The sequence below is a fragment of the Phodopus roborovskii genome, unplaced genomic scaffold (assembly GCF_943737965.1).
Source record: "Phodopus roborovskii unplaced genomic scaffold, PHOROB, whole genome shotgun sequence".
Classification (NCBI taxonomy): Eukaryota; Metazoa; Chordata; class Mammalia; order Rodentia; family Cricetidae; genus Phodopus; species Phodopus roborovskii.
In genome coordinates, this window is record NW_026126623.1 from 386,630 (window position 1) to 399,006 (window position 12,377).

Here is a 12,377-nt window from a genome sequence, read left to right on the forward strand (position 1 = left end):
GCTTGCACCCTCTTCTCCAAACCAAAAAGAGGAAAGGAAGGCAGATGAGCCTGAATGTTTTCAGCTGCCTTTCTTCAGGGAGCAGACTCAGGTGATGTTGGGAAGCAATATTCATCAGTGAGTAAGAAGGGGCCTACACAGGTGGCACCTGGGCCTGGAGAATCTCTATGTTAAAAGGAAAAGTTCTGCTCCCCAAATCCTTTCAAGGAATGCTGGGTTCACTCAGCATCCATGCAACTATCTAGAGCTGTGCTAAGAAAATATTTTCTCCCAACACTTGTGTCTACATAAACAGGAATCATAACAGGGTTGTTCATAACAGCCTGCAAAGCCAAAGATTCCAACTGACAGAAGAATGTGTCGGTCACATGCAAAAGTGCAGGGCAATTTCCAGTTACTCACACTAGAGAGCTGAGGGCTGCTTGTCCAAGATGGTGTTGCTGCCAGGCTGAAGCCTGCCCCAGAGACAGCATTCCAGGGGAGGTGAAGCCTTGTAGGGCCGACAGGTCAGCGCTGGTCAGTGAGTAATCTACAAAAGAAGGTTCCTATTACCACAAGCCAGTTATGCTGGAATGTTCCTTTCCAGTTATTATTCTAGATAAATAAGTCTGCCCTCTGAGACAAAGAGACACACTGGACTGAACCCAGACCAACACCACCTCTTGATTCTGGGTAGGACAGTAAAGGCAAGCTTTCTTATGTGCCACGCTTAGAACAAAGACAATGAACTTACATCACAACACAATGAACTACATTTGTTTTAATGGCTTCCTGAGCGCACACATCACCTCAAGTTCATCAATATCTTTCTATGACACACAAGTCCTTTTCTAAGAATGCTTCCATTACTGTGACCAAGGCTTGGGATATTAGATCCTGCCTACATCAAGTTACTTTCGCTCATTATTAACACTTGGGTTTTCCATTTAGTTCAGATGAAAGGTGGCAAAGACTTCTACTTTTAACTTTCTTCTCATGTCTCAAGGTGTTTAAAGCAGTTGGCCTTCCTACTGAATTAATATTAGTTTTTAAAGGGAAAAAAAAAAAAAAAAAAGACTGAGTTGAGAAAGTGCAGCTGGCACTCAAGTTTCTAGGTGACTATTCTTTCATACTTGACATGCCCAGAAAGTTTCAGCTATCCCCACAGTGGCTGGGGTCTACGTCACACTGTGCCTGCCCTAGGGACACTTCTAGTCCACAACTCTCTTTCAACGTCTTGACCTGTCCAGTCACCTATTTGGCATGTCCCACTTGGCCAGCTCTATAAACACCTTAATTATGGCATAACCCAACCCAAACTAGGCTCAGATTTTTCTGAAAGCTCATTTTCCTTTCTTGGTGATCTGCACTAATATATCAATGGCTCACGCAGTGGTGTTAACTGAGTGTTAACATTCCACCCTTGCTGCTCTCTGACTCGGTCACCATCAACAACTCAGTCTGGTCAATCCCATCTGCCATCTCTTCAGCTCATCAGAGTTCCAGTGTGCTCTCACGACTCTACCGCAAGAACCAGGTCTATTACTCAGACCATTAAACTACCTCTCTATGACTTACTGGCATTTATTTTTATTTATTTTATTTAATTATGCATATGTGTATCTGTGTACATGAGTAAAAGTTCTCACACAGGCTACAAGAGGGTACTGGACTCGCCTGGAGCTGGAGTTACAGGCAAGTTGGGAGCCACCTGATGTGGGTGCTGGGGTCCAAACTTGGATCCTCTGCAAGAGTAGCACCAAGTCTTAACCACATCTCTTACAACCAATGGAGCCAAATAACATTTTTGAAAACAATAGATATGACTATGACACTCCTTGATAAAATCTTTTTTTTTTTTTTTGCTTCTCAACGCTCCCAAGACAACATGAAACTGTAACATACCCAACAAATCCCCCATGTCTCAGCTCAACTATAACTGCCCTGCCTATGACATTCACCTTGTTCTGCCTAATGGGCTTCTGCCTGTGTCCTAGCTGACAGACAGGCCCTGACACAAAAGGAACAGGTCTTTCCCAGTGCAACTCGTCCTTCTCTTGCCAGAACTCAGCTCCACTACTGACTACATGCTCTATTTACAGTGCCTGCTAGGGTACCTGTCACACATGTCCAGTGTATCTGTAGAATACATTCAGGACTTCAGTGATGTGAATGATGAGCATGAGGAGGAGTCTATGTGTTTCAGAGTATTTTACTTTTATTTTAAAAAGAGGCTCATTCATTCATTTCTTTATTTACTGCCTGGGATGGTGGGCACAGTAAAAGTGGCCTGAGATGAAATGAGACTGATGTCTAGACAAAGACATAGGATTTTAAGGGAGGTTGACTCCACTTGATGTGCTTTGGTAATTCCTTGAGATTTTGTAAAAATATATGTATTCACTATTTTGAAATGCTTATAGATATATACATTCTTTAGAAACTAATAGCATTTATAAAAACGAGTATTATACTCGATTTTCAAGTATACTGGACCATGTGCAACAAGACACTCAGTAGACTGCAATCCTAACTTGGTCTCATCAGCTTCCCTCATCTGCATATCTGACTGCTCAAGCTTCCTCCTTTCCTATCTTGTCAACTCAAGAGTATAACTAGAAAGTTCAACACTGCAGGACTTCCCTACACATGCTTGCCAGCCAAGCTGTGCCTGTCTCCTCATCTGAAAAGAAAAGTAATGTCCTCAACTCAGAATCTCTTATGCAACAAGTGATTGATGGACTTAACAGAATTTCTACAGATGTTTAAGCTCTGGTCTCTTCTAAAATTAGTTCTGTGTAAGAAACAATACAATGGGCTACAATTCACAGGCTGCTGTGCGTCTCACAGACTGGGTCAGTGTCTTTTCCTTACTGGTGACTGGAAAGGTAAAGGGCATCCCCAAGGCCAACAAGCCCACTACAAGTTGTTGCTGTTTGAAAGGGAGTTAAAGTGCCAATCAAATGTATAAACTGCCTGTCCCTCCAGGTAGAGCCACACAGCAGTCTTAATGCTGGTGCCAAAGCACTTACCCTGCAGTCTAAATTAGGAGATTTCCACCACAGTCCACTTATGAGTGTCATAAAAGAGTGACTTCCTTGCACAGTATTCTCTGAACGCCCAACAAGGTGTAATTTACTGCTTCCCCAGAGCCACAGGTATTTGGCTCAGCTGGGGAGAAAGTGAAACCACATGTGCTCCCTGCCTGCCTCAGAATGGTAAACCAGTAGGGAACTGACTGCACAGCAGTTCCCATAGGGTCCATTTGGCTAGCAATGCCCCTCCCCCATCACCATGACAGTCCTAAACTTTCCTAACAGCTGTCTGAGCATTGTCTTAAGAATATTTTAAGAGGAAAAGTCTAAAAGACAAATGCATGAAAACCTACTCTCAGCAGCAAAGTGACTAGCTGTGGGGAGAAATGAAGAAGGTGATCATTTTCCTCAGGGTATAAACACACAGACCAAACCAGTAGCTACAGGAGGAAAACACAGCCTGCCTGGCACAGAAAAGCATCTGTCATACCCCTAAGAGACCTCTGCCCTTTCTCAAAGCAGGTTCACAGCACAAAGACAAACAATTTGATTCAAAAATGTGGAAGAACAAGTTACTGCACAGTAAGAGACTACATAAAATAGCTGAGCAAATGGGTCGACCCCTACCATCCTTAGCTGAATGCACGCCACACTTGACACTGCTTCTTGCTTCTTTGTCAAGACCAGTAAAAGGCTGGGCATAGCCCAGCACTTAGAGAAAAGGCAAAGGATCTCTGTGAGACCAGCCTGGTCCAAGGATGTTACACCAAAAAAACAAAACAAAACAACAACAAAAGATCTGCTTCAAAACAAACAAACAAAAAAGCAAAAGCAGATTGAAGAAATGACTTACTTCTTTCTATTATCAATTCATTTTACCTAACTTTTTAAAGGGTTAGCATTTTAAATACACATATTTAAATCTGAAACAAAAAACCCAGAGATAACATTCTAAACAAACATGCTAAAAAAGTTTTAAACAAACATGCTAAAAAAGTTTTAAAAGTACAGCTTGTTTAGAAAATGGCAAGAGCAGAGTCCAGGAAAAGGCCCCAGAGATGGCTCACCAGTGTTGTAGGCTGTCGGCATTGCTGAGTACACTAGTCCCTGTGGAGGCAAGCTCGGAGTTGTCACGGACACTACAGGGGTGGCGAGAGGCTGAGTGGCTTGAGAACTGCTTATCCTTTGGGCATTCTGTGAGAGAGAAGAAAAAAGATTAAGTGTAATTATTTGGTATTTATGTTAAGACTAAATATTTTAAAAATAACTTTCGATTCAAATGTGACACTTTTCACAGTTTTATGTGAATGTCATTCTTTCCTGAAGCCAAGATGATATGAAAATCTTAAAGATACTAATGGGAATAACTAAATAGTCAATTTTAAGAGATCTGTTTTTATAGTAATTATTTTTCCCCCTGTAAAAATACAGCATATCAATGCCAGACACATTGTCTTAAAACAGAAACTTATAGGCAATAACACTTTTGTGTGCTAGCTTAATGAGGGCTTGATGTCATTGCAAGTATTGTTAGGCTCCATTAAATGAAGTTTGTGTGGGTTTTAAAGCCAAAGCCATTTGAATACATGAGATCTTAAGTCAAAACTACTTCCTTTACAGTCCTTATACACTGATGTTTCAGGTTGTGGCTTATCCATGAAGCTGTGTCCTGGTTCCCCCATGCTCACCCTGCAGGGGCATAGGTCTTAACAACACATTCAGGTCTGTATTGTTCTGATCTCCCAGTTTGTTTGTTTGTTTGTTTGTTTTTTAAAGGAAAGGCTTTACGTTTCTAAATAATATACTTTTCAAAGTGAATGGAGTGCTTTTAAATACTTACTGTACCTACAGTTATATCTTAAGAGTAAAAAAAAAAAAAAAAGTTAAATATTCTTTTTTTATTGAGACAGGGTCTATGTGGTCCTGGCTGGCCTGAAACTTGCTGTCTAGCTATCTAGACTGGCCTTGAATTCACAGAGATCCACCTTCCTCTGCTTTTTTGACTGTGGAAATTAAAGGTGTGCCTGTTAAAGGCCAGGCCAAAAAGGAAAAAAAAAAAAAAAGAGTCAACTCTTACATGATGAAGCAATTTTAGGACAGTCCCTGTCTTCCATGATTAGGAGTAAGACAGAGTCAGTTTTTCTTCATACTAACCTTAAGTTGACATTTTCCAAAAGCAGAGATCAGAGAACATAAGTCACTCCACAGTTTGTACACAAGAACTACTATAATTTGTTTTTGACGAATAAAGTTATAGACTGATATTTTCACAATAGTAAAAGTATCACATAGTGCCATAGGTTCTGAAGAGTCTGGATGAGATTAGATTTTCTCTACCACTAATTTCAGAAAGCCATGGGATGAATGGAGGCCTCTGGCTAAATGTGAATATCTAAAAGGTAGCCTTTTGAGGAGAATCTAGATCTCAGCTTCTTTAACGTCAGATTCTATTTCCTACACAGCTTCCTAAAGGACATCTGAAACAGTTTATAATGTGTGGGTACTGATTCACTCCTTCTTAGGCCTGGAGAAAAATCACTTCACTTCTGAGTCCTCTAACTGCTTACAGAGGAAGGTGAGACATGTTTGTCCTGCCTGGCTCCCAATGTTCCTGCTGACAAAAGACCATTAGAAATGAGCGCAAGACAGCATTTTTACTGTGCCCAGACACTTTCTGTAGTTAAAATTTTACATTATTGGCGATTCTAATAGACAGACATATTTTATTCCTTCTGATCCATAGCCATCCCACTAAATCTGAGATAAAATGATTCCAGAAGTACAAGACCAAAAACATCCTCAACACAGGTCTGGGAGCTGGGCTCTTTTGTTTTCCTTTCATTTTGAATCAGAGACAGCAAACGATTATTTTGGGGCACAAACTGTTATGAGTAACTTTCTAAGTTCTAATGGACTGAATTTCTGGTTTTTCTTGGCACTTTCAATTGATTTATTTTTTAGAGTCTGAATTCACTGAAACTTAAAGGAATGAGAATGGCTATAGTTTCTAGTGATCTTTCTTATTTTCATGATTTCCATAATTCAACACACTCAGAAACTATCTCTGAGATTCTGCGTTTATGTGTTACTTCAAGGAAGGCAGAAGTCATACATGGTCTTATACTGGTATGACGGGGGAGACACATTTTAGTCTCAGCATCAAGTCAGCAATTTCAATGAGTTGGTGAGGGATTTACTCTGAACTTAAGTTGGTCTCAAACCAAACTAGGTGAACGAATAGTGTTGAGATGGTTTGGTGTGAGCTATCCCCATTCCAGGCTTCATCGTCATGGCAACCTCCTGGTATGACTTCATAGACTCAGGTGACACTCCATTATATTGTTTCTGTCCACCAAGTCTCTGCAGCAATGTATTTCATGAGTAAGTGACTTTCAGAACCACTAGAGGGCAACACAGTGCTAGACAAGTAAGGAAAGCATTTAGGACAACTAAGGTTAAACAGTGGGGTCTAGTATAAGATAAATTATTTCAGTTTGAAACCATAATGCAACCATTAGTAGTATCCTTAACTAAAGCATTTCCCCCCAAAGATATTCATTGTATGATCTGGCATCACATTTATATAGCTAATCAGTGTATTTCAGATACCAATACAAAATAACATCCAGAACAAGCAAGCATAGAGCAAATAAAGGACGAGCTCTTATTGTAAGGGTAGAGAACAGATAACCTTATTTGAAAAGAAAACAAACTGTGCAAAACACACCAGCATGCATACACATGTAATAGTAAGTAACTGAAACCAATGTATGCCTTTATACCACATGCTCTCATGCACTCTAACCCCTGTCTATCCCCCTTAAACTAGAGTTATATAATTAGCAATTGACTTGGAATTAATATGATGACATCTGTTAAGTTTGAGTTTTTATTCCCAACAAAGAGTTAAGTTACTTTTAGTCAAGTTTATTTTCCCCAGGAAAAGACAACAGAAAATATTTGCTTTGGGAAAAAAAGTAAAAGCTGCTTTTAAGAACCAAGTATCTTCTGATAAAAAGTAAATTTGTGTATGATCAATTACAGATATTTGTTTGTGTACACAGGGAACCCCCTTGTGGTTCACACTGTCTCAAGCAGGATGAAATAATTCCGACTCTGAAAAAGATGACCTCACCAAAAATGATGTAATCTTTTTGAAAGAAAGAAACCTAACACAAGATTCTGTGTTAGAATCTGAGGGACTTTGAGGGTGAAGTCATTTTCTATAAACACTTTAATAATCTGGAGAGCCACATAAGGTATACTGTGTATTTCCTTAGAAGAAAAAGCTTGAAATGTCTTCTGCTCATGGGCAGCTATTTCAATGTCTCCCCTCTCCCCCCCCAAATAAAAATGGATCAATGTATACAATAAACATAAAAACTAGGGTCAATAGTACCAGCAGATGACTTTCTTAAGTACAAATATTTGAACAATTTAAAAAAATCTGTGTAACAAAGGCACATTGGTTGGATTAAAACATTTAAAATAATTAGTACTTTTTATACATTTTTCAACTCCCTTCAAGCAGGAAACCACACTCACCAACTCCAATTCCTCTTCCTCCGACTGTACTCAGCACATAAGAGGGATAAGAGAGTTAACTAAGACTGTTGGTATTTGCAACAAGATCTTTCTTTAGAAAAACATGGCATTGGGTTCTAGTGGCTGCTGGGAACTTTACAGAGGTTATATACATAACAAATGATGTAAATTACTTGCCTCTATATTATAGTTGATTTTTCAAAATAATGGAAAATTCTTTTAAATTTCTCTAGTCATGAATTTAAAACCCCATCTCCTCTACCTCTTCTTACATGGGCCTCTCACAGCAAATGCTCCTGGAATACTTCCAAGTGTAACACCGCACTTACACATTTTAATCCCTGCATCACCACCCAACCTGGCCACAGAATACATGTCTCCTACCAGACTCTGATATTAGGAAACTGTTGTGTGCTTTATTTTCCTAGTGGCCAGCACAGCATCATAAAACACAAAACATGTTTGCTAGTAAATGCTACAGTTTTGAGTAACAATGTATATTTACCATTTGCAAATCATAGTATTCACATAAAACATAAAACTATCTTAGGGGAGTAAAACCTTACATATGAGAAAAAGATGGAAAGAAAAATAAAATTAAAATCTATAAATAGAAAGAATGAACAAAACATGTTTTCTCCTTTTAAGCATTTATGAATATATTTAAAAAGTCTGCTTGTTGTTATTTTCCACTTTACTTGAGTTAGTCGAGCTTCTTCCAAATTGGGAAGTGTCTAAGCCTGACTGATAAGAAGTCATAACCTTAGAGCAGGCTTCTCTGCAAAGAATGAGTGAAAGAGCAGGGGGTTGATTACACAACTAAAGCACTTAGCATACAAGTGGCAAAATATAGTCAGTTCAGCTATTCAGTGAGATGTATCATTTCAGTATCTTATAAGACCAGCAAAATAATGTCAAACTCTTGTGTGTGTAAAATATAGTGCACACTTTAATCTACAGGGACAAGTATATAAATAGCTTATATGACAAAGTTTTAATTTTCCACAGGGGTTCATGGTTTTCTCTTTTATTAAGCAGTTTTCAAATGTAGTTTGAGTCTTTCTTACACACATGTTTCTGTACCGTAACTTTTAAAAAAAATTTCTGAAGTTTAATTTAACTTAAATTCCAGTAAGATGAGCAAGGAACCATGCCAAATGGTTGCTCTTCTCAGGCACACTTCTTGTTATGTCCATTTGTGTCTTAACCTTTTATTCCACAGCAGAGAGCACCTCCAAAGAGAGTCCCTTCACACACCTTACTCAGCTTTCTGAGGTTAGCATGCCAAAGAAACTGTTGAGACTAGTGGCCACATTTGTAAAGCTTTACATTTCACTAGGATTCCACCACCATTATTGGTGGAATGGAAGACATGAACTTTTGGAAGACTTCCTGACCTTATCAGAAGGAAGATGTCCTTTTTTATTTTATTACTAGTGATGTTAAGTTGGTTGCCTAAATTAAGGTAATGTCCTTCAGGACTCTCCATTGTAAAATCACAATTTTCCCTTTTGTAAATATCACATATTTAGAGAAAGACAGCTTGATGCTATGTAAATAATGTGTTTCGCTTTAAACTTCTGCCCACTACCTGCAGCATGATACTGGCCTGCCTATAACAATTATGGCTGTTAATGTTATGCTTTCTAAAGCTGTTCTCCTATTTCTTTTATTCTTCCAAATTCACTAATTAGATCAGCTATCTAACGAGGAGGTGTGATGTCTTTCTTATTTATTCAATCATATTTGTGTGGATGATGGACTCAGCATTTCTAATTGCTTGGGTTATAACCTCAAATTACTGTAATTTAAAATTTTCTAGTATTGGCAACTCTAGCATTGGCAACTGGGATGTCTTTTTGGAAGACTGATCCCTGCGACCTTTTGATAACTATATCCTTATTCCTGGTCCCTCTGGCTTATCTTGGGCTTCCCTACACCAGTTCTACAACTCACCATTTCCCCAAGGAGTCCTAGTTTTTGAATTGGAGAATGGTGCTTAGACACCACAATCCAACCAGGTACACTCAGATACTAAATGAATACTCTAAGGACACAGGCAGAACTAGGAAATACATGATGCTAAGTCCTGTATATACATAGACAGCCTGGCTCCTAATAACTACAGTACAATGAACAACAAACCAACATTCTTTTTTTTTTTTTTTTTTTTTGTCTATTTAACTTAAATTAGAAACAAGCTCTTTTTACATGTCAATCCCAGTTCCCTCTCCTTCCCCTTCTCCCCTGCTCCCCACCAACCCCCTATCCCATCCCCTTTCTGCTCCTTAGGGAAGGTAAGGCCTTCCTTGGGGGATCTTCAAAGTCTGACATATCATTTGGAGCAGGGCTTAGGCCCTTCCAAACCAACATTCTTAAGGAGGCTCTGAAAAATGATCTTGTACTCATTTTAAAAATTGGACTATATGTTTTCTATTTTTGAATTTCAAGAGTTCTTTAAAATATACACAAGGCATAAGCCCTTTATGTGGATATGTGATTTGCAAATATTTTCTCTTAATTTATCAGTTGTCCTTTTATTCTTTGGATAGTGCCTTTTATAGACCAACTTTAAATCCCTGTGAATCTAGTATTTACTTTCTTCCTTTATAGCTTTCTCCTGTAAATTTTGCAGTTTCACATATTAACTAAGTCTATGATACACTTTGAATTAGTTTTTACATAAAACACAAATATGAATCAAGTTTCCCTTTGGTTTTGCAAATGGATATTTAATTATTTCAACACCACACGTTATGATAACTTACCCTTTCCACACAGAACAGACTCAACGCCTCTACCAAGCCTCGCCAAGTGTGTCTGCAGGGTCTATTTTCTGGGCTACTCTGTCTAATGATCTACTGCCCATCCTTTGGTCAACACCACATTTGGAACTGGTGAAGCATTAATAATAGGTCTTAAAACCAGGTGGTGTCTTTCGCCTTTCCATATATATTTTAGAACGGGTTTGTTGATCTCTATGAAGGAGCTTGTGATTTTGACAGGGCCTGTGTTTAATTCATAGACCAATCTGGGAGGGAAGAGTGGTATACTGACAACACTGACTCTGATTTCATTAACAGGATGCATCTTTCTCTTCATTTAGGTCATCTATTTTTTTTTCAGTAGACTTTTGTTGCTTTTAGCATACAGATTACAAAAATATTTGTGTGATATCTACACTTAACTAGCTTTTCCCTTTTCATATGTATGTATGTATCTGTGTATATATGTGCTATTTTAAACATTAAATTCTACTTGTTTGCTGTTGGTAGAATACAACACACTGCCATACTTGCTTTGTTCTCTGATCTTGCTAAATTCACCAGTACTGTTCGTTTGGGTGGGTTCTTTGTGCTTTTTAGTACAGAAAACTGTGTCCCCTATGAATAGGACACTGTACTTTTCTTCCTTCCCCATATGAATACACCTTATTTACTTTTCATTTTTTACTACAATGGCTAGGACTTTCAGTGAATGTGAATGGTGATGACAGGTAGTGCTGACTAGCTTTTTACACTGGCCAAAGACAGATGCTGTGTGCTAGGATTTTGGAGATGACCTTTGGCTAAGTGAACCTTTTCTAGTCTATTCATAGGTTTTGCTTTATATCATGAAATGTCATATCCTGCTAATATGGAGATTTATGTTCAGTTTCAATACAAAATCTCCCTTGCATTCCTGAGATGAAATTAGCCTGACTGTTACTGATTATCCTTTATATACCATGATACACATATTTGCCAAAAACTGTTGGGGGTTTCTGTGTATAGAGTCCATGAAGCATTCTGGTTTATGACTAGTTTATTTTATATATTTTTTAACAAGGCCTTATTCTGGCTTTGTATTAAGAGTGATGCTGGCCTAATAAAATGTATTGGCAGTTCTGTTTTGTTTTTTCCTGAAAAAGATTTTGGGAGTTGCTATTAAATTTTCCTTAAATGTTTGGTAAGGTTTGCCAGTTAAACCATCTAGGTCTGGAATTTCTATTTTGGAGGATTTTAAAATGAGGAATTCAATTTCTTTATTTTGCAGAGTAATATTCTGGTAGTTTGTACCTTTCAAGGAATTTATATTTTACCTAAATCATCAAATCTATAAGATAGGTCTATCTGTGTCATTTGAATTTTGTACACCCTTCCATTCTTGGTATTTATAACCTGGATCTTTGGTCAGCATGGCTAGAGAATTATCAATTGAAGAAAAATTTTTTTGATTTTTTTTTTTTTTTGGTGTCACTGATTTCCTCTATTCTTTTACCATTTTAAAGTTCCTTAATTTTTGCTTTTTATCTTCCTCTTTTGTTTGTCGCTCTGGGTAAAATTTGCTCTCCTTTTTCAAACTAAAAGCTATAGTTACTGATCTGGGACTTTCTTTTCATTCTTATGAAAAATATTTATTTTCCATGTGTGCACACACAGTGTGTGTGCGCAGGCCAGAGGCCAATGTGCAGAAGTCAGTTCTATCTACCATATGAGTTCTTAGGACTGAAATCAGACTGCCCACTTTGGCAGCAGGTGACTTTTCACCTGCTGTGCTGGACAGTTTTATGTCAACTTGACAGAAGCTAAAGTCATCTGAAGAGAGAACCTCAATTAAGAAAACACTTCCATAACTTTGGGCAGGAGGCAAGTCTGTGAGAAGTTTTCTTAACTACTGGTTGATGGGGAGGGTCCAGCCGATTGTGGATGATGGCCCTGGGTTCTCTACAAGAAAGCAGACTGAGAAAGCCATAGAGAACAAGCCAACAAGCAGCACCACTAAATGGACTCAGCTGCTGCTTACAACCATGTCCTGCCCTGCTTCATTCCTGTCCTG

At 38.4% G+C, this 12,377-nt stretch overlaps 1 protein-coding gene across 6 annotated transcripts in view; it reads right to left on the reverse strand.

The window, feature by feature from the left end:
- Mef2a (myocyte enhancer factor 2A) overlaps positions 1–12,377 on the reverse strand; it is a 121,581-nt gene that overhangs the window by 5,041 nt on the left and 104,163 nt on the right. For 4 of the 6 annotated variants that reach the window (XM_051206500.1, XM_051206497.1, XM_051206501.1 and 1 more), the window contains 3 exons: positions 7,560–7,583; positions 4,082–4,208; positions 403–529 (listed from right to left, as the gene is read on the reverse strand). In XM_051206500.1, coding sequence (XP_051062457.1) covers positions 403–529; positions 4,082–4,208; positions 7,560–7,583 — 278 coding nt within the window. The remainder of the gene's footprint in view (positions 1–402; positions 530–4,081; positions 4,209–7,559; positions 7,584–12,377) is intronic. The other 2 variants (XM_051206502.1, XM_051206503.1) reach the window with 1 other exon arrangement.